This window comes from Pinus tabuliformis, chromosome 7, assembly GCF_031772625.1.
Source record: "Pinus tabuliformis cultivar Carrire ecotype Pingquan chromosome 7, CPIR1, whole genome shotgun sequence".
NCBI classification, from domain to species: Eukaryota; Viridiplantae; Streptophyta; class Pinopsida; order Pinales; family Pinaceae; genus Pinus; species Pinus tabuliformis.
The window spans coordinates 1,284,533,045-1,284,556,520 of NC_142293.1; the positions used below are offsets into that span (position 1 = coordinate 1,284,533,045).

Genomic DNA, 23,476 nt, shown 5'->3' on the forward strand with positions numbered 1-23,476 from the left:
TCATGGTTCAATCTCCCTCTTTAGGGCTGACATCACAAGCCCTAGGTAATTTTGCCCTAGGAAACCTAAACTAGCACCAAGGCTTCAACTTAGGGCTTATTGAAGGCTTGTCGTTTGTTTTGTTGATCATATCATTTATTCACAAGCCTTTTCTTGGTCTTATGTGACTTTGTAAGCTATTATCATTGCTTATTCCTTAAACCCTAAGCAATAAGTGCCTTTGATAGGTCTCTTGAAGAGCACGTTATTCCTTGCCTTATTCGATTGTGCCCAGTCTGGTTCAATCTCCCTCTTTAGGGTTGACATCACAAGCCCTAGGTAATTTTGCCCTAGGAAACCCTAAACTAGCACCAAGGCTTCAACTTAGGGCTTATTGAAGGCTTGTCATTTGTTTTGTTGATCATATCATTTTTTCACAAGCCTTTTCTTGGTCTTATGTGACTTTGTAAGCTATTATCATTGCTTATTCCTTAAACCCTAAGCAATAAGTGCCTTTGATAGGTCTCTTGAAGAGCACGTTATTCCTTGCCTTATTCGATTGTGCCCAGTCCTTAGTCTGACTACCCTTCTCGAGCTTCTCCCATCCGTCACCTTTGAACCATAACCTTAGAATACCTATTAGGTGACTTATACTGAGAAGCCTCCCTTGTGAAAATCCACTAAAGAGCAGGAGGCGGTGTGCTATGGTGACGTTGGGCCTCCACCTCAGCGTTGTCCTTTAGTCTAGTTCTTGTCTTGTGAGGCCTCTTACAAGGTCTGCTATGAGGCAACAGTGGCTCTTATCAATCATCATTATGGATCTAAGTTTGTTCTGTAGGCAGAGTCACAGCATCCTTGACAATATCCCAAAGATCATTTTATTTCAATAAGAGTGTGACCACTTTCCATGTTATGAAATTCGAAGCACTGTTCAATTTATCCTCAAACTAGAGGCCAATTACTACCATCCTTGAGATCTATTGCACAAACTCCCAAAACAAAAAATAAACTTTGAAATTCCCTTATCGTTGGTCCTTCTTCCCTGTAATATACTTACTACAACAAATCCCTAAGAATCTCTCAGTTAGATATCAACCTCTGATACCACGTGAAAATTTCAAACCCTAGGTGACTCATTTCCTTATGATGTCAATCAAACAAGTAGATTTGAATTTAATTAATAGTGAAATTAAATTTCAAACCATAGCATCAATCAGACAATAACTAGAAATTAAACAACAAAAGCATAAAAATTAATTTCTCACACACAAACATGTAATTACTCCTTCAAATAAGCTTTTTGAAAAAGTCTTCCAAGGAAACTTCCACACACTGCCCAAAAAACATCACTACACGATGACCAAAACCACCCTAAATTTAAGCTTCTACATGTTGTTTGAGAGTTACAATTGCTAGAAAAAACTGCAATGGTAGCTCTCTATAGTACGGCACTTTTGTACAAGTTGTACGGTGTTGTCATATGAAGCTGGCACTGTCTATACAACTACATAGGACTATGCCCTGCTAGAAGTGACTCTTTCCTTGTTGCCTCCCTCTCTGTCACTCAACTTGCTGAAGTGTATTTGTAAAGCTTCCCTCTCTGTCACTCAACTTGCTGAAGTGTATTTGTAAAGCTTCTACCTTGCCCTATCTTTATAGTTAAACAGTGAATCTATTTTAAGAATACTCTAATCTAAGTCATGCATGAGATACAATTTTAGACTCAACTGCTATATATAGGACTTTCACTTTTTTAGAATCTATTTTCAAAAATACCATAATCTAAGTCATGCACGAGATACACTCTTTTAGACTTAACTGCTAAATATCGAACTTTCACTTTTTTACTAAAGTGAATTAAAATAGAATACTTTTTCCAAAAATAGAACCACCTTTTAAAAATACCTTTTGACAATTTTGTTGAAAAATTAAGGAGGGTACCAAGGAAGTGTTTCCAATGGTCTTTGGTCTCTAGGCCTAGGAATACACTTTAATAACTTTTGTGGTAGATTTGAGGTGTTATAATTACATCATGGGGGGGAATGTACCTTTAATGTACTATGTAACTTGTACTTTATTATTAAAGTGACTTGTGTTATAAAATAACTTTTATGATGAACAAGTACATGTGACACTTCTTAAAATTAAAGTAACTTTATATTTTAAAGTTCACTTTATGAGAGAAAAGTGACCAAGGAGAAAAGACATTATAAAGTACTAGGAAGCCACTTAAAGATAGGGCCAAAGTATGAGGGGTCCAAATCTTGGGAATTAATCTTAGCCCTCCAATATAAGATTTCAAGGTTAAATCATAGCCATCCATTCCTAGGGTTTTTCCCCAAGCAAACAAAAGGATAAAAGAGACTATTATTTGCTCATTATTATTCTCATGAGTACGAGTACGTTGAGAAGAGGAGAGCAGCTTGAGAAAGGAGGAGGCTTCAAGAAGAAAGTTACAGCAAAGAGAGCAAGGGAATTTCCAGTGGTTTGAATCTCAAGAAGCTGAGTGCAAAGCTTTGAGGGAAGGCTTGAATCTCTAAGGAGCAGCCCACTTAATCTTCGCACCCAAGTCGAATTATCTTCTGGGTTAAAGGCAGTGTACAGGTATAATTTATTTCTCCCTTCAACAGTTGATGAGAGGCCGAGATTCTCGGGCCTAAGAGGCAAAAGTTTTGGGCCAGTTTGCAGCACTACACAGTGAGGATTTTAGGCAGTTTACAGCAAGTTATTTTGGGATGAGATACCTGTTACAGAAGTGTCAGTTCCAGCTAAAAAGTGGCTGTACCTTGATATATATTTCCTGTGTTCTTAAAGCTAATAGGAGGACATGTTGTTCGCTAGAAGGAGAGGACTGTGAGGAAGCACATATCAGTCCAAAAATTTCAGTGTTAAAGAAACCTCTGAGAAGCAATCAAAAAGGAAAGAGATAAGTCAAATTCTTCTTATATTTTGTTGTATAAATTTCCAGTGTGGCACGACTCTTATAAGACACGCGAGTGCCCACAGGTCTTGACGAGTTTTATAGCAAGGCAGGTCACTTGCATAGAACCTGCGGTTTCGAGCAGTACCAGCCAAAACCTGCATAAAACTCGGATACCCGTGAAGAACCACATATGACCCGCATAAGACCCATGTAGACCCTCAAAATTTGATTTTCTTCTTTTTTTTATTTTTTTTGGAGATCATGTGGAGGGAAAGGGAAAATGGAGGGAAAAATTTGTCGAGTCTTATACGAGTCTCATACGGATCGTTCCTGAGTCTTATAGAGGTCACTGAGTCAATAGCCAAACAAGTCTTATACGAGTACGAGTCATGCAACATTGTAAATTTATTTAAAGAAGCAAAATAAAGTCTCCTTCTCCAGCACTGATTTTCCCCGAGCAATGGGGTTTTTCCAGGGTCTAGTTGACCAAAACAATTGTGTCAAATTGTGGGTGTGCTTCCTATTTTATCTAATGTGTTAGTTGTGCAAAAAGAAATGGTAGAATAGCTCATTTGTTTTATGTAAATGCAATTATCAGTCTCGTGTTTCATGATGGGTTTGGGCAATAAACCATGCAAAACATAAAACTAGGTTGGGCTACAAATTAAACTCAAATTCTACATGATATCAGAGCCAGAGAGGGGTCAGACCAGAGATTTTGTCACAACTGATACAAAGACCAGCAAGCAATTAAACTTCTGCTAACAGTGAACAGAGTTATAAAACTTGGCTAGAAACCCAAAGACTTCAGATATTGAGAGGGAGGAAGGTTCTTAGTTCACAGATTTGCTCCTTTTGTTGGTTGGAATGTCATGGCAACAACGTTGAGGGTAGAGGACAGACTGGCAGGGGTTTATAATTTTGGCCCTTGAAAGGAGAGAATGAGTCTTTTACTGGAGGAAGTTGAAGTGTGGGACATTGTAGAGGCTCTTGTGCAACCACCTACTGACCCAGCTCAGTTAGTGGACTTCAACAAAAAGAATGTGAAGGCTAAGAGGATCCTTGTATATGCCATCAAGGACCATTTATTCCCTCATGTGTCTGGGATGAGATTTTCCTATCAGATGTGGGAGTCCTTGGTCTCTTTACACTAGAGTTTTAATGAGAAGAGGAAGATGGTGTTGAGGCAAAAGCTACAAAACACCAAGATGACCAAGACCAACAATGTGACCTCATACCTCACCAGGATCTCACATGTGAAGGATGAGTTGGCTGCCATGGGAGAGGCTATTCCAGAGAGCCAGTTGGTCAGGATTGCCTCCAAGAAATGGGATGGATTCATACATGGCATTGTGGCTAGAGAGCACCTTCTAGATTGGAAGAGGATGTGGGACGACTTCATCCAAGAGGAGATCAGGAGGAGTGCTAAGGTGGGCAGCAAGAGTGGTGGGGGAAGTGAGGAGAATGTCACCCTTGCAGTGAAGGGCAAGAAGGCCAAGAAGGGGTCTTCTAGTAGAGCAATGCAGGAGAAGGAAAGCAGAAGGCCAAGGACAAGGACATGTGCATTGTGCAAAGTGAAATGCTTTGCTTGTGGGAAGATGGGTCACTATGTTGTTCAGTGTCCCAACAAGAAGAATAAGAAGAAGCAGAGAGTTGCAACTTCAGCAGAGGTGGACGATTTCGCTTCCAGATTTGACGCTAAGTTTGCTTTATCAGCAGAGGTGGATGAGTTCGCCTTGGTTATGAGTTTAGCCACTCATGTTACATCTTCATGTGCATGGTTCATTGACGGTGGGGCATCCTGCCATATGACTAGAGTGAGAGAGCACTTCACAAGTCTCTCAAAGGATGACATTGACTTGGAGGTTGTGCTTGGAGATAACTCCAAGGTCAGAGCAGCAGGAGTGGGGACAATATCATTTCAGAGGGAGTCTTTACCTCCTCTGAAGGTGATAGATGTTCTTTATGTTCTGGGGCTGAAGAAGAGCTTGATATCAATCTCTAGCTTGGAGGACAGGAGGTATGAGGTGTTGTTTTGAAAGGGACAAGAGTTGATATATCCTAGGCGATCCAGTATCAAGTATGCTCGTGTGATTGGAGCCCATAGTGGAAGGCTATGCGGGCTTATGTTTCAGACTATTAGAGCCTTGGTGGCGCAGAACGGTAGCAGTGAGTTATGTGAGTTATGGCACAGGAGGATGGCCCACTTGCACCATGGAGCTTTCAAGATGTTGAGGGAGATGGTTATAGGTTTACCTGACTTCAGCACGAAGCATCATGAAGCATGCAGGGGGTGTGCTTTAACCAAGTCACCTTTCATGAGTAGTGACAGCAGAGTTGCAGGTATCCTTGATTTTGTACACTCTAATGTTTGTGGCCCTATGTCTCATGTATCATTGACTGGATGTGAGTACTATGTGACCTTCATTGATGACCACTCCAGGAAGACCTAGATTTTCTTTCTGAAGACCAAGGATGAGGTTTTCAGGAGGTTCCAAGAGTTCAAAGCTCTTGTAGAGAACTAGACAGGGAGGAAGATCAAGGTGTTGAGATCGGATAATGGGGGAGAGTATACCTCCACGAAGATGGAGTTTTTTAGGAGTGTTGGCATCAAGAAGGAGTTTATAGTGCCTTATAACCCCCAACAGAATGGGATGGCAGAGAGGAAGAACAAGGCCATAGTAGGAGCAACCAGAGCGATGTTGCATGATCAAAGTTTACCTTTCTTCTTTAGGGTCGAGGCGTGTAACACTGCAGTATATTTGCAAAGCAGAAGCCCGCATAGAGTCTTGGGGGGCAAGACTCTTGAGAAGGTGTTTACCAGCAAGAAGCCAGAAGTTGGGCACATCAAGCTTTTTGGGTCCATTACATATTCACACTTCCCTGAGGAGAAGAGGACGAAGTTGGAACCCACTGCAGAGAAGGGTATCCTAGTGGGTTATAGTGAGACCAATAGAGTCTATCACATATATATTCCTACTCAACGAAAAGTTGCCCAAAGGCAAGATGTGAGATTTGAGGAGAGAGCTTTAAGGAGGTCTCAAGAGGTTGATCAAGTACAGCAGCAAGCTCCTTAGCAAGGGGGCACACCACAAGTTTCAAGAGCATTAGGTGGTCCATTAGGATCAAGAGGGTCATCTACTTCAGGGGTGACAGGGTCTCAGATACCAGTATCACCGAGTATAGGATCACCTAGTGCAGGATCGTTAGGTGCAGGATCTCAAATTCCAAGATCTCCATTGGTTATAGCAAAGCCTTCCTCATCAGGAGGAGAGGCACCAATTGAGGATTTTCCCACACCACCACCGGAGGGTACTACAGGAAAGAGGAAGCCAAGATGGCTTCAGGAGACTATGAAGGAAGCACAAGAGGTAGTGGGGAAACCCAAGTGGTCAATGGGGGAGAGCAGACCACCAGAGAGGTTGGGTGGCTTTGTGGCGGATGTTATGGAGACAAAGCCAGCTAGTTTTGAGGAGACCACTAGTCAGCAGATCTTGAGGGATGCCATGGTGAAGTATGCCTCCATCATGAAGAATGATGTCTAGGAGGTAGTGTAGCTACTTGATGGGAAGTCAGTGGTGACTTCCAAGTGGCTCTACCAGATCAAACATGTTGTAGATGGCAGCATGGAGATGTTCAAATCTCATTTTGTGGCGCGAGGGTTCTCACAAGTAGAGGGAGTTGATTATGAGGAGACCTTCACACCAATTGCTCCTTACACTTCCATTTGAGCAGATATATCTATAGCAGCTGAGATGGGTTGGAGGATTCACCAAATGGATGTGATGATCGCCTTTCCTAATGGTGTTATATAGGAGGAGGTGTACATTGCGCAGCCACGGGGCTTTGAGGTACATGGGAGGGAGTCTCATGTGCGTAGGCTTAAGAAAGCCTTATATTGACTGAAGTAGGTGTTGAGGGCATGGTACGAGAGAATAGATGCCTACTTGCAGCAAATGGGTTTCCAAAAGAGTGATGCAGATCCGAACCTCTATTTCATTATGGTTGGTGATGATCCACTCGTTCTGGTTCTGTATGTGGATGATTTGTTTATTACAAGAGAGGACGGACTCATCCAACACTACAAGAGAGATCTTGCTTTAGAGTTTGACATGACCGATATGGGGTTGACACATTAATTTCTGGGGTTGGAGGTTTGGTAAGAGGATGGGTATATCTTCATTGGCCACAACAGGTATGCAAGTGATACACTAAGGAGATTCCGTATGGAGGGCTGTAGGCCTATGGCTACTCCTATGATCACCAAATGGAAGAAGTTGCATGCCTCATATTCCGACTTGGTGAACCCCACTTTGTATCATTTGTTGATTGGTTCTTTGATGTATCTAGTCAACACTAGGCCAGATATCTGTTTCGCAGTCAACACGTTGAGTCAGTTTATGATGGAGCCCAAGAGAGTGCACTAGGTGGCTGTGAAACATGTGTTGAGGTACCTACAGGGCACAATGGATTACAAAGGAAGTCACATGTGCGCAAGATCAAGGAGAGGTGAGCAGGGTTTGCAGAGCAAGTCAAGGAGGCAACAGAAGGATCGATTGTGTGCAGGAACCAAGATCAAGTAGTGATCAAGGCAGCCAAGATCAAGTAGTGATCAAGGCAGCCAAGATCAATTGTATTAGCTGAGATTTGTGTGAGAAGCATAACACTTTCTCAAGATAGACAAATTGCTTTGTAATAGATTCAATTGCTCCAAGACAATCAATAAAATAGTAAAATACCACATCAAGCAAGCAAGTTTTCCCTGTTGGGTTTCCTGAGAAAAGTGTGTCAATTTGTGTGATGTGTTTTTATCTCTGTGTTTATTCCACTGCATATGAATTGTTAAGAAACTTTGTATCTTGGTGAAAGTAAACTATTTCCTGTTTTCAGTTATTCATCTAAGTAGTCGCAGAGTTTCGTGGAAACTTAAAAAGGCCACAGCAATATATTTTTCTTGTCAAAAAAAAACATTACCTGAATGCAAAAGTGCAACATATGGCAATGTGTCTAAAAGACAAAGTCTAAAGTACATGGTTTAATTATCAAGCACAAAGCAAGGCTAGTAGTTAAAGCTTATGCACAAAAGAAGGAATCGGTTCTAAATAAATCCTTGCACCTATGGAGACAGATACAATAAGATTGATCTCAGCAGCCAAGTTCAAGTGAGCCATTCAATAAGATCTGTAAATGTCAAAAATGTTTTTTTAATGGGCACTTAGAAGATCTGTAAGTGCAATATCACCAAAGCTTCATGTGAAATAGAAGACTGTCATTTACTGTGTAACCTAAAAAGGCATTATAAAGGCTCAAACTATGAAAAGACAGATAAATATAACAAATGGGTTTAAAGGAAGTACAACAGATCTAAACTATACATAAAATTCAAAGGTGATGATGATATCATAATTGCAGTGTCATATGTTGTTGATCTACTCATTACAGATAACAATATGATTGAGGAACTAAAAGGTGAGCTGGAGAAAGTCTTTGAAATGACACAGTTAGGCCCATACGAAGGAGAATACTGAAAAAGTGTAATATAACAGGCTTCTGCCAAGATCCTACAGAAACTTGCACCTCATGTTCATAACGTGTTCAATTCCTGTGGATTCAAGACAGAACCACGATACCCTAGAAGAATACATATACTTAGAAATTCAGCCTGAAACAACATTATTATCAGTCAAACTTGTTTAGACAAGTACCATTCAAATTGTATGCATAACAGATCTACTTTATCCTCCGTCAAATCTATATTCATAATATAACAGATTCAAGTATATATTTAGTTCCGAATATTTATCATCTGCTAATAGAGTGGAATAGGATGGAACAAGTTTAGGATTTCTCATGCTGTCAGTTATGCGCTTGCCCTGGTCAGAAAATGGGTTTTCATCCAAAAAAGTGCATATCCCATACCTACAATTTTTTGGTTTAGTACAGAGAATCAAAAAATCATGATTAGGTATTTGACATAGAGCCATCTAATCTTGTCGCAAAATTCCCTCTAATTGTTGGATTTTGGCAATACAGAAAGTTATAGTTCCCATGGATCTGGAACTCTGATCAAATTTTTGAGCATCTGGGTCTATTCAGAATTGGGCAAAACCTCTAAGGGCCATGTACCACCATGCATGCCCATGGATCATAGCAGAACTCTGCTCATGCCTAAAATATCTGCCAGATTCTTATCAGATTTGCGACCAGAAAGAAAGTCCATTTGCTACATGATTAGCTTACTCCATTTGGCATTTGCTCATAGTAGGTAACTCCAAAAGCTGGTCCCCACTTGTAATGGGGTCCTGATTCAGCAGTGAAGATGGAGGCAGGTTGAGTCACCCATCAAGGTTCATTTCTGCGAGAGACATGAAAAAGCAATAGGGGCCACATTAAATCCTGGCTGACTTTGATGGAAGGGTACTCCCTATCAGGGCAGCCTAGCTGGAAAAAAGTGCCTATGTTCAATGGTTTGCCTCTTGAGTGCCATTTTGCCCAGAAAACTAGACCACTTTCTATAGAGATTGAAAGCAGTACTTTCAAAAATAACAGAAGTTGGTCTCAAACCTAACTAACTTGGATATCATATGAATAGAAGGCCAGAGTAATTAATAAAATAAAAGGTGGAAAGCAATGGGAACCTCATTAATCCAAAAAAAGGCCAAAAAGGCTTGATAAGAACTTTTAAAAGTAGTTGTAATCACAGAAAAATCTCAGCAATCCCTAAACATATCCCTCTTTATGACTACTGTCTGTTTTCTGATACCTCATGCTATGATATTTTCAGCACCTTTGCAAATTTTCCATTTGGCAATGGGAGTCAACTAATACATGCATGTTAAATGATTGATTTAATGGTCATTCATGCCCAGCTAACATTCCTAAAAATATTAGATAATCTGCCTGTTGATAGGTGAATATTGTGAAAGAATCACACATACCACAATAGCTGGGGTTTGCAAGAGATCACCAATTGAAGTGCAAAGTGATCTTAATTTGTTAAAGTACAGCAAATAGTTAAGTAGCTGACATTGAAAAAGATCAGAATCTTATAGTAACTTTAAAGTATCTAAGCCCCAAGGGTTAGCTCAACCGGTCGAATCCCCGTTGTTAAAGTACCTCGTCAATCGGGAAGTCACAGGGTCATTCTCCTCAACACCCTTGGGGTTAGGTTCCCGTTCAGCTAGTAGGCCGTGGGGTTTGATCCCCTTCGGGGTTGATCAGCTCAGTTATTTCCTATGGGAAAAAAAAACTTTAAAGTATCTCAATCTTAAGAGAGATGAAAACCACGCAGTAATATTAACAAAGTTACTCTTGGCAGAATCTTTGAAAAAATCACTATAATGCTGCATAAAAGCCAAATAAATTATTCCCATATCCATGTCTTTCGGGCTGATATATAAAGGTGAAAGTGGCCCCAATAAATGTTGAAGTTGGTTTTCTAAACAGCCATACCACACAGCCATATAATTGAGAATATGTACCACAGATGTAGCTACAAATGAAGGTGTACGCACAATCACAGTGCTGTGTCTAGTAGCTATTTAAAGTACTTCAATCCTTCCTTGATTAAATGTATGCAACATATGCCACTTTAATGTGGAAAAAGTACAATTTTTCTAACTAACTTCTAATGACAGTCAATCTCAAGTCGTTCTGTGTCGGCCAAAATATGATATAATTGAATATAATAAACATTGTTGCATGATACGGAAGCTAAGTGAAACATTCCTACTGCAGTTGGACCATACATAGGTGGTATACAAAGCAAACAAGCTGCACCCACAACATTTGACACTGCCTTCACATAAATCAGCTCCCTGCACTACTGGTTGCCCGACACAAAAAACTGTAAAATAAACTAACAAAGAACACAAAAGCCATAAAGGGTGTTGTGTGGCTGTATCTAGTACAACGCCATACCTGTGTGCTACATTGCATCTAAATAAACCCTAATAAAGTTTTTGCTCTAGTTCATCGCATACAGTAATGCATTTAAAACTCATTCATCAGTCTTTTGATCTAAAGGCTAATTTGCTCTAGCTGTTACTGCAACTTGTTTTATATTAAGTATGATCTGTTTGGAGTTAAAATTTAAATTAAAATATGTGCGTAGAAACATCTGGAGCCAGGTCTTATTTTACTTTAAAAATAACAACACTTGGTCAATGTTTGCTGGAATGGTCGTTTGAAGAACTTATCACCCAATTCGGTCAAATTTACAAAGGAATCAATGTGGAATTGGGACCACGTTGAACCGGCAAATTGATTTACATAAGATTTAAGGACCTTCACACTGCACGCTATTAAGGCTTCTCTCAAGCATCTTTGAACAATTTAAGTTGAAGAGTTCTTAAGCACGCCTCACGAGTCACAATCTCCATCAAGAAACCATGCAAACATATTTCATCAATTATAGTTTCCCTTGGACATTAACTCATCTGTAATTTACGAGCCATCCAAAGCAAACCTTAATTTAATAAGAGGTCAAGTGCAAAGTAGTTGTGATGCTTGGAATGTTAAAACATTGCAAGAAGTGATCGTATAAAGGACCAACGAGCTCACACTGCAAACTTATCACCCTAGAAAAGAGCTCAAAGCAACCCCCAAGATATTTTAAGTTCCAGTATTGTTTGGATCTAGCGATGAAAAAAAAATCAAAATTAAGATAAAACATAATCAGCTGGCATATATAGATCAAAGACCATCGTAAAATAATTTATATAGATATGACCTAATTTATCATCTAGTGTTCATAATTTAGGTTAAATCTTCTTTTACAACTGTAGCCTGTTCATCACATGCAACAACATTATAATTGTATACATATGACTCAATTAATTAGCTATCGTTCATAATTTAGGTTAAATCATCGTTGACAACTATAACCAGTTCATCACGTCGATCTAGAACATCATACTCTTATATTAGTCCTGAACCACATTATGATCAAATGATGGGTCAATCCAAATCAGTCTTGATCCTGCTTGATCTGCATTGCAGGAATGTATTGGGTTTGCCCTCGGTAGTTGCAACTGCTAACGACGTGTCACCGTCTCGAAATTAGCTTGGTCTTAATCTATTAGTCAGTATCAATCTTAATCTGCATTGTTGGCATTGATCATTTTGTCCTCATGCAGTTGTCAAGTGCTAAAGACAAAATGCCATCTTAGCCAATAGCCATGCTTCAACGCACATAACCATCAAATAAAGCATTAGTCTATATTAGTCCTGAGATGCATTCTTATAGGACATCGGATTGAGCTGTGGCAAAGTGGTGGAAGGCAAGTCACAATTTGTCAATAGCCAGATCTCAACCCATTAGAGCAGATCAATGTTATTCTACATTGTCTGCAGATACCAGGCTTGTCCCCGAGCAGTGGCCAACTATTAAAGTCGAATTCCCCGTCTGAGCCAATATCCAGATTTTAACATACATTGGTCCAATGGCTCTGATCTACCATGATGACAGACATGGGTTTTGCTCCAGGAGGGTGGACAAGTGATAAATTATAAATAAAGTTAACATCCAAGGCAACAATAACATATCAATCTTCCCAACAGGTATACTACAAGGATAGCCAGATTCCTACCCACAGTAGCATCAAATGGGACTTTACTTCATACTAGTCCTGATCTATAGGCAGATATCAGGGTTACCCACTAGAGAAATTGGGAACGAAAATATATGACAATGTCTATGTGTATGTTTAATGCATTGAAACTACAACCAAAATATCGTAGAATTAACAATTGATATGACAAGGAGAAGGTAAAAGCGGACCTCTCTTGCCCAGCAGTATCCCATATCTGTGCTTTAACAGACTTGTGGTCTATGACAACAGTCCTGGTCTGGAACTCCACTCCTATTGTAGCCTTGGAATCCAAACTGAACTCATCTCTAGCAAACCTGGACAGGATCTGGGATTTCCCCACTGCAGAATCTCCAATCAGGACTACCTTGAACACATAATCTATTTTCGGATTCATATCCATGCCTTCCTGATTCTTTAACTTTTCACCTGAGAACTAACAAATGCTTGCGCTCTTCCGCCAAATCGATCTCCAAGGTCTCCGAAATTTGGCGGCAGCAGGGAAAACTCCGGCTGGAACAATGGCAGATCTCGCGCCGATATCCTGCCTTCTCCCTATTTTGCCCAAAAGAAGGGTTGCTTCGGAGGCGCTGTTCAGGCGGAGGAGCCGAAATTCCCAGATATAGAAATGTGCGTATGTATGTGCATTGTATAATTTTTCTGACACATTCCTACCTATATATATATAATATTATACTTTAGTTTTGGACCATATTAAAAAGTAATTGATTTATTTATCCGACCAGACACATTCAACTATGTTTAAACAACGTTTAGTCCGAATTCAAGAATCTTAAGGAATGGTAATGCTTAAACAACTTAAGTCTAGGTTGGTAATCGTGTCATATTTTGGTATTTAAAAGGAAAAATGTAACAAAGAAACTTTGATTGTATTATTATTATAAAATAACGTCTTAAATATTTATATTCGAAATTAAAAAAAAAAAGTGTCACCGAATGTAAGGTGGTGTTTCAATGGAGATGATGATAGTGATGTCTTTTCATATATAGTGATGCCACTCAAGAACATACATTATCAATGATGACTATGAACTCTAGGGTGGATATCATATTCCAAAGTTATGGAGGAAGAGGGATTATTGAATTACGTGAGGATCTTAATGATTTGTCTATCTTCAAACAAATTCATAGTGGAAAGAAGTATATGCAATTGGAATAAGGACAATAATTTTCTTTTGACCTTGTAATCGGAAAGGAATTTGAATTCTTTAAAGGTATGTTTGGAAGAATGGCCATGGATGAAGGAGATTCTTGAAGGGACAAGGTGATGGAACATTGTCGCAGAAGGTTTTTTTTGGGTTGTTTTCATCTTAGGTGATCTAATCTAGGGGAAATGTCTCTTCCGTTAGAGTTCATAGGGATGGTAGGGTTATTAGTTAGAGTTAATATGGATGATAGGGTTATTAGTTAGAGTGTTACTAAATATTATATTTATTTTATGTTTGAGAAATGTGAAACAAGTTTATATTTATTTTATGTTTGAGAAATGTGAAACAAGTTTTTGATACATTTGTAATGATGTGGGAAAAAAATTTGGTACCTAGTATGAAGTGGGTAAACATTGGGTAAACATTAAACATGTATTTATTAAATTGATTTTAAAAATATGTTTTGTTATATTAGTGGATATTTACTTCTTTGAAGATCAAAGGTTTCTCTTTGATTACAAGGTGAAAAATGTCTAGTTTCAAATAGTAGGTTGGAAAACCTGGTTATGGTTGTTAATCTTAAAATGTTAAGAATAAAGTCACAAACATAAGAGATAGGAAGAAATGCATTAAGGGTCAAGAAGGAGTAGTTAATGATGGGGAAGATGTTATGCTGAGTCAAATAATTGGATTGCAAGATAAATCTTTGGTTAGTAGTTTTTTTTTGGAGGTTTATGGTAGAAAAAACTACCTTTGGATTGGATTAGTAAAGTTTCAACAAACCTATTAGGTTATATGCATGTCATTTGTATTTTATTCAAAAGTTGGATGGCCTTCATTTTTAGGAGTAAGAAAGATGTTGCTATGATCCAAAGGGGGAGGTGGTTTTACGGTTCATCTCTACTAATCCTCAAACAATAGTCCCCTTGCTTTGAATTGAGGAAATAAAAAGTAACTACATATCCAATTTGGGTGAAATTGTCAACCTTGCCTTTTGAGTTATAGAATGATAATATGTTGAAGGAAATCAATAATTGTGTCAAAATCTCTTTAGGTTTTGACGTGGACTCAAGGAACACATTGTCGAGAACTATAGCAAATATTATCATCGAGATGGACCTAAGGCTTGTGTAAAGGCCCAAACTTCTAGATTAAACATACATAAATTTGTAACCACTGACTAGAAAACATAAAGGAGAATTTATTACCAGTTGCATAATTTACATGAGAGGCAAGTGGGAGGAATCATATCTAGGGGTTAAAGAACTCAACTTGCTTACAATTTGTGAATGTCAAGTTGACATCCACCAATCTTTGATCGTGGTAACCACACCCAACATGTGAGGGATAACTCTCCACCCAATCATAGGCTCAGATGCATCATGTCTTTCTGCAAGTGGCCACACCCAAACCCTCAATCAAGTACCTATGCTAGTGCCTAATTTTTGCTTCTCCAATAATTCATCTTTTTGCAAGTGGCCACACCCAAACCCTCAATCAAGTACCTATGCTAGTGACTAATTTTTGCTTCTCCAATAGTTCTTCAGGAAAAGGATACCTTAGGTCATTTTCCTCATCCATTAAATAAAAAAATTGTTTTTTCTAAAATAAATAATAATAAAACTCCATGTACATTTTCTAAAAATAAATAATAATAAAACTCCATGTACAAAATTCACTAGTTGCTATGCATTTTTTTTTTACATTTGCTTAATTTAGCTTTTTCATAAATTTATATTTACTTTTTTGGAACATTTTTATTTTATTAATAAGAGGTTTTTATTTATTTACCAACCTAGATCCATCTTAACTCCATATCTACTAAGTACCGAGAGGGACCAAATCTCTTTTCACTCTAAAAGAAGTTTGTATCTAAAGAGATTTGATCCCTCTTGGGGCTTGGTAAATATGGAGTTAAGTTGAATCCAAGGTGGTTTATTTATTAGTCACCAGCATAGATCCATTTTAAGTACAGATCTAAAATGAGCCGAGGGGATCAAATTTCTTCACATGCAAACTTCTTTAGAGTGCAAAATACAATGTGTTATTTTTCATTGTTTAATAAATTGTATTTTTCAATGTTAAATAGAGTATATATAGGACTAAAAACTTATTTTTTTTATGATATATACCAAAAAAAAAAAAATTAAATGTTATATAATATATACATAATTTACATTAAAAATATTTTATATTACATGTACATCCAGACATTTTATCATGCAAATTAAAAGGTTTTTTATTATTATTATATTTTTAAGTATATGTCAATATTAATTTTTATTAAAATATTTTATTGATAACCCACATTGAATATTTTTTTATATACAACATTAAAATGTTTTATTTTAACAATTTTTTTCTATATATAGATACATATGAAGTTGATATTTACATGTATTAGTTAACATAGATCTTCAAATAGTTTATTTAAATCTCTTGCTAAAATATTTTTGAAAAGTATAAGTTTTAATTCATTTTTGTTATTATAGTTGACATTATTTTTCTATTTAGAACATAATTTTTATTTTTTATTTTTATTTTAAAGGTGGACCAACGATCGACAAACTTACACATCCCCTCATACTAGGTTGTAGAATGGGCTTCTAAAAATAAATATAATTTTTATATTTATTTTTATGAATGTTAAACAAGACATTGTGTTACAACATTATTTACCATACCAACGTAGATCCATCTTAAGTAGCCGAGAGGGATCAAATTTCTTCACGTGCAAACTTTTTTAGAGTTACAAATACAATACATTGTTTTTCATTGTTTCAATTATATTTTTGAATGTTAAATCAAAGATATATAGGACCAAATAAAAATTTTAACCATAAAAAAACTTAATTTTTTTCTATATATCGACATAAATTAGTTAACGTAGATCTTCAAATAGTTTATTTAAATTTCTTGTTGAATTATTTTTGAAAAGTATAAGATTTACAACATATTCTTTTTTTAATCATAGTCGACATTATTTTTTATTTAGAATATAAGTTTTTTCTTTTTTTAAAAAGGGGCAAGGACGAATAGACAAACTTAAACATCCCTGATACTAGGTATTACATATTGCCCCCTTTCAAAGAACTTTCAATCATGTAACTTATCATTTATTTCGTTATTCTCATATATTCTATACAACACCCTTTGCTAACAAAGTTAGCAATTTAGTCAAAACTCTAGTCTTAAAATTTCATATTTTGTGTTAAATACAAGAAGGAAAAAAACATCTTAAAATACAAAATTGGTGCAGCATCACCCTTTTTTTTTCCTTTTCCTTTTTGGGATTAAAACTCCAATATTTTTCAACCATGGGAATAAAAGTCAAATATCAAGACTATGAAAGACATGAAAAACACACCAAAATGCAAAAGTGGTGATACAACATTACCCTTTTTATAGGGTTAAAATCCCAACATTTTTCAACTCTAGCATTAATGACTAAATATTATGACTACCAAAAATCTTAAAATTCACTACCTAAATCAATTCTATCTAAAACAATTTAATTTTTTAAAGTTATAATTATACCTTATTTCAAATCTCTAGCCTAACACGACTTGACCCATTTTTCAATGAGGAGTAAAATTAACATTTTTTAATTATGATTTATAAAATCATCCTTGGAGTAAACAAAATCATAAAAATCATCATTTTTTAGGAAAAAAATAAAAAAACATAATACATATTTTTAAATTTTTAATTAATTAAAAAAATCAAATTAAATAGTTAAAAAAACATACAAATTTTAAAATATGAAATATAAAAACCATTAAAAATAATAATAATAATACATTAGATTATAAATAAAATAAGAAAATTTATAAAAACTATTAAAAATAATAATAATATATTTTAAAAAAAAATTATATTAAATTTAATTTTCCTTTTAAAAATATATATTTTAAGAAAAAAAATATTAATTAAAAAAATATATATATAAACCAAAAAAACATAAGAATAGGCCGGAGACAAGTGGAGGGAAGGGGCCATGTTGGAAATCCCAAGCTCATTACAAACGCTTCGACCTCCAGTGTTGTGATCTCTGTTTTTTTTTGTTTATTTGGTTCTTTATTTATTTTTTATATTTTGTGTTTTTTATTTTTTATTTTTTATTTTTTATGTTTTTATTAATATTTTTTAAATTTTAGTTTATATTTTTATACATTATTTTTTTCAATTTATATTAATAATTTTTTAATTATGTGTTTTATTTTTAAGGTTTTGTTTTGTTGGTTTTTTTTGGGTAAATGTGGCCAGATTGAATTTATTTTAAATATTTTAAAATATATATATTTTTTTAATTTTTTATAATAAAAAAGCAGTGTTTTTTCAAAAAAAAATATTATTTATAAATTTTCTCTCAAATTAAATTTTTAATATAGATTATTTAAGAAAAAATAATTAATAGTTATTAAAAAAAAAAATTATGTAACACTATTTGATTTTATGTTTTTTATTTTTAAGGGTATGAGTTGTGAAAGTCATAATATCAATTATTTGGTAATTTTAATCCCAATTAAATAAACTTAGAACGCTTTAAAAACAAACATTTGAAAAAAGAAAAGAAAGGTAGAAAAACTTTAGGTGCTGATTTTTAAGGTTTTCATAGTCATGATATCTGGTTTTTAATGTTATGGTTGAAATATGTTGGAATTTTAATTTAAAAAAAGCATGTTGCATCACCACTTTTGCATTTTGGGGTTTTTTTTTCTATTTATTTCATAGTCATGATATTCCTTTTTAATGTCGTGGTAAAAAATATTAGAATCTCAACCCTCAAATGAAAAAAAAAAAGGTAATGTCACATCACCAATTTTCAAAATGAGCATAAAAATCAACACTAAATATGAATTCGAAAAGACTATAAATTGAAAATTTTGTTGTAACTAGTACAAGGACCACCTATATAACACCCCAACCTCTATTCCCCCACTGATATTGTAATTGTAATTAATTATGTTAATGATGTTTTTGTGGGCAAGTAAATGTAAGTGGGTCAAAAGACCTAGAACAATTATAATGTTCATCTTTATTAATATATTGCCAAATATTGAAGAAAAGAGCAACCAATATGGATCCCAATGCTTGAAAGAGAAGCTATAAAGGGGGATTTGAGAATCTTCTTATCTAACCCTAAATTAATTGTTCTGGTTATGAAATAGTGATCGACCTACCCAACTGCTAGCAATTATGAAAACAATGTGGGAAGTGGTGTTGAACTCCTCTAGGGTATGGGCTACGTACCCATTTTGGAGAATCGAGAATTGACCATGTGGCCTAAGGGAAGGGACCCAAATTGTCATGACTCACAATGTGTGATTGAGGGAGGCACTCATGGGGGTGCAAGAGCAAATAAGAGAACAAAGGGGACAAAAAAATAAACAGAAAGTTACAGAGTGCATGTGGGTGAGCAAAGAGATCAAAGAGTATCAGAGAATGGTTATGGACATGGAAATATGATCGCATGTGAACTTGAGTACTGTGGCGTGAACCAAAACTGCACAAGGATTTATATTTGTGACTCTAAATAGAAGGTGAAAGACAAATCCTTCTGAGATGCACCAACCCGTGCAAAGTTGTGGGTTACTAGATTACTTAGGGAAGTCAATATTTAAGCCATAAGCCTGAGCTAGAGTACCACCTAGAATTACTAAAAGAGTTTGTTGAATATATGCATAAAAAAACACTAAAAAGGGACGTATTGAGGGACTATTGGCTTAGAGAAGGGCTCCCTTTGTGATGTGCAAGCCCAATGTGGCCATACTTTAAAAAAAAAGCAAGCCCCAACTCACTGGTTGAAAGGCAACATAATGAATCCTTATGTATGAAGGAGAGTGGCCTTCATGTTATCTACCTTGAAGTGAATCTTACTGAACCCTGAGTGAGGCTTCCTCTCAGGCAATCAGATCTAACTCAAGGGTGGACAAATGCAAGAAAGACTATAATGTAGCTGAGCCTATGATTGGGTGGAATGTCGCTCTCCCTTTTTCAATTTCCAACAAAACTTAAAGAGATTCGGGTAAGTGTATTTATTCCTTTCTAATGAAATGGTTTTATTTTTCTAAAGCTTCATGAATGTTCTAATTTTGGGTTACTGAGTATGTATGAATAATGAACTCGAAGTTTTCTTTTAAATGTGCTTGACTAGTAGCTGTGAATACTTAGAAGAAAGAACTTTGTACATAGAAGTATTCCTTAAAGTATGTCTACTTGTCATGATTATGATATGTATTGTGTTGTAGAAAATAATCCAAAGGTTGATTTGAGCTCCATGACTCTTTATGTGTATGTTAATGTGAATAGCCTTTACTAGGCCAACTGAAAGATTGAGTAGCTATATTGTATCCCTGTTAGGAATGAGAATACTTGGAGGTTTTCCTTGATTGGATACCTTGAAAGGGGTGTGATGAAAACCTTGGTTGAGATAGCTCTGAAAGTTAATTCTCAAATTTGTTGAAAAGTTGATAGAAGCCTTGGGTTATATATCTATATCTATATACATATATATGTGTGTGTGTGTGTGTGTGTGTGTGCATCTAAATGATTTACTATTAAGAGTTAAGAGGACCTGTTTCCTCAAGAGATAAAGCCATAATATTGGGATTTTAGTGTAAATGTTGGAATTGAAGATTGAAGTGTTCAACTTGAAAGGAGTGAGAAGAATTCTCATGTATCTAGGTGAAATTGAGAAGAACTAGCCATCAGTGATCGTATATCTTTTAGTTGTGGAGATGTATTTTTGAAAATAATGTTTGAGGATGCTTTCATAGAATGGAGAATATTTTTTAACTTTCAAAAGAATTTGGATAAGTTATCTACTCTGCTAGAGTCAGTTTGAGTGTGTCATGCCAGGAGGTAATTCCTCAATGCAAATTGTGTTTATTCATTACGATTACTCATGGTTATATACATGAGGGAGAGATTCTTGGGCTTCACCTCTCGATGTCCCTTTATTTTCCATTATTTACTATTTACATGATTTACAAATGTTCACCCAATCCCAATGATTAGGTGTCAACATTTCCCCCTTAATCTGAAGGGATGTTGGTGAGTCTAAGCATCATTCTGAATCTTTCAAACTTTTCTCTTCCAAGCGCTTTGGTGAAGATGTCTGCAATCTGCTCATTTGGGGAACAATGGCGTAGATGGATTGTCTTGGCCTCAACATGACGTCAAATCAAATGGTATTTTGTATTGATTGACTTCGTTCAATCATGGAACTTTGGGTTCTTGGCCAACTTTATTGTAGAGGTGTTGTCAATCATGAGTGGAGTTGAATTTACTTGTTTTACTTGCAAATCTTCCAGAATTTTCCTGAGCCACACAATTTCTTTTGCTGCCTCAGCTGCTGCCACATATTCTACCTCTATCGTGGAATCTGTTGGAATTGATTGTTTGTGTGATCTCTAGGAGACAACTCCTGATCCAAGACTCATAGCATAACCTGAAGTAGATACCCCAATTTCTTTGTCTCCATCAAAGTCTGAATCAAAGTATCCAATCAAGCTAAAGTCGCCCACCTATGTGTACTTGAGTCCAAAATCTTGGGTTCACTTCAAGTACTTTAGAACTCTTTTTGCAGCAGACCAATGTCCTCACAAGGCTTTTGCATAAACCTAGAGAGGATTCCAACAGCAACTGAAATATCTGGCCTGGTAGTAGTCAGGTAGTTGAGACTTCCTACAAGCTTTCTATACCTTATTTCATCCTAAAATTCTTTTCCTTCAATGGATGTGAGCTTTAAGTTCTGTTCCATTGGAGCAGTCAAAGGATTGCACTCAACCATGCCAAACTTGTTTAACATATCTCCAATGTAATTCTTTTGAGAGAGGAATATATACTTTGGATGTTGAGTTACTTCAATACCAAGATAGTAGTGAACATAGGCCAAGTGAGTCATTTCAAAACCTTTCCTCAATTCCTTCTTTATGGATGCAATGTAGCTCTCATTGTTCCCTGTCATCAAAATATAATCGACATATACCACAAGATATAAAATTGTTTTGCCAACTTTCTTGACAAACAAAGTTTCATCATCAAGATCATAATGTTTGAAGTTGAGTTTCAAAAGATGCTCAGTTAACTTTTCATACCAGGGTCGCAGTGCTTTCTTGAGGCCATGCAAGGATTTCACAAGTTTGCATACTTTATATTCATGTCCCTTCACAACAAATCCTTATGGTTGGGACACAAAAACATTTTCTTTCAGATCTCCATTCAAGAAAGCAGTTTTTACATCCATTTGATGGACTTTCCAACCGTTTTGAGCTGCCAAGGCAAAGACTGTCCGGATGGTAGCACTTTTTGTTTTTTTTTTTTTTTATTTACAGAAACGGTTATGGAGTGTTTGTATTCATCTTGGCCTGAATGCCGAAATTCTGATTACATTGTAGATTTCTTTGTCTTGTTTCCTCTCACTGCAATGAGTGAGGATGCAGCTGGAGCTTGGAGATTTCTTCCTTGCTAAGGAATACATGGAATCAATTTCAGAGATTTGTCCCCACTTGAAGATACATAAAAATTTATTTAATAGCAAACAGTAGAACATGGCAACAATCAGATTATGGAATGGGTTCCCATGGTTCTTCTTCGTCTTTCATCTTGACTCCGGCTGAGAGGAGGGCAACTTTGTTGGCTTCAATGTCCGCCTCTTTATTATGAGTTCTCAGCACATGATAGTAGTTCAAGTTCTGAAAATTTCTTTCCAAGCCTTTGATTCTGGTTATCAGCCTTGCTAATTTAAGATCCAGAGCTGGGGATTTGGAAGCCATTGCATTTATAATGATCTGGGAGTCACATATACATTAGCTTCTTTTATGTTTAAATCTTTGAGGATCTTGAGGCCTTGAAAGAGGGCTAAGGCCTCCACTTGAGTGCTTGAAGAATATCCAAGTCCCCAAGCATAGGAATGAATTTTTCCCCCAATTGGATTTACAACAACACCTCGTGCACCAGCTTTGCCCGGATTGCCCTTTGCTGCCCTATCAAAAAAGAGGGAGTGTCTTGCTTGCGTTTTGATCCAGTCTTGAAAGTCAGTTTCAGACTTCCTTATTTGCCAGTCTTTAATGATAGGGGCATTTCTGACTGCTGGTTGAAATTGAAGTTCTAGAATCGATCCCCAAACGATGTCCTGTTGGCTGAGATTGGAGTTGTCTTTTATATTAGTAAAGCACTCCTTAATTTGGCATTTGATCTTAATTTCTAAGGTCTTGTGGTTTTGCTTTGTATTTATGAAGATTCTTCTGTTACGTTCTAGCCATATCTGCCAACAAATAATCTTTGGAAGGACTACCCACGCAGTTTTAATAATCTGGTTTTTAGGAGCTGGGCCAGGGTATCTGGTTGCCTAATTTTGTAGAAATTTTGAATAATAAACACTTATTCACAGAGATTATCCCAATTATACACTATTGCAGAATACATGCATAATACATGACCTCCTCTACGTTTGATCATCAATTTAGCAGCATTAAAAACAATGAAACATCAATCGCATGCACACATTAACACAGTATGTAACCCGGGGAAATCATATAGCTGAAAACCCCACACTATCTGTATATTATAATGATAGAGAACATGTAACAATACATAGTACAATACTCCTCACAAGTACTTAGTACTATCTCCACCTGTTACACACAAAACTAGCTCAGATCCGAACAAGTTACAGGTTCAAATCTCCTCTACTGCTTTGCCTGCCTCCACTGCACAATCCAAAGTGAAAATCACGTGAGCACAAGCTATAATTGCCTGGGTATATGGCCCACATTGCGCAGTCCTCATTGGCATAACTCAATCCCATT

The 23,476-nt window shown here is 36.3% G+C and overlaps 1 protein-coding gene across 1 annotated transcript in view; it reads right to left on the bottom strand.

The window, feature by feature from the left end:
• The window catches only part of LOC149252201 (ras-related protein Rab11A-like), a 39,340-nt gene extending 26,189 nt beyond the window's left edge, over positions 1 to 13,151 (bottom strand). The window contains exon 1 of the mRNA XM_089459654.1: positions 12,684 to 13,151. Within this exon, the coding sequence (XP_089315780.1) occupies positions 12,684 to 12,895 (212 nt within the window). The 5' untranslated portion in view covers positions 12,896 to 13,151. The remainder of the gene's footprint in view (positions 1 to 12,683) is intronic.
• Positions 13,152 to 23,476: the final 10,325 nt, after the last annotated feature.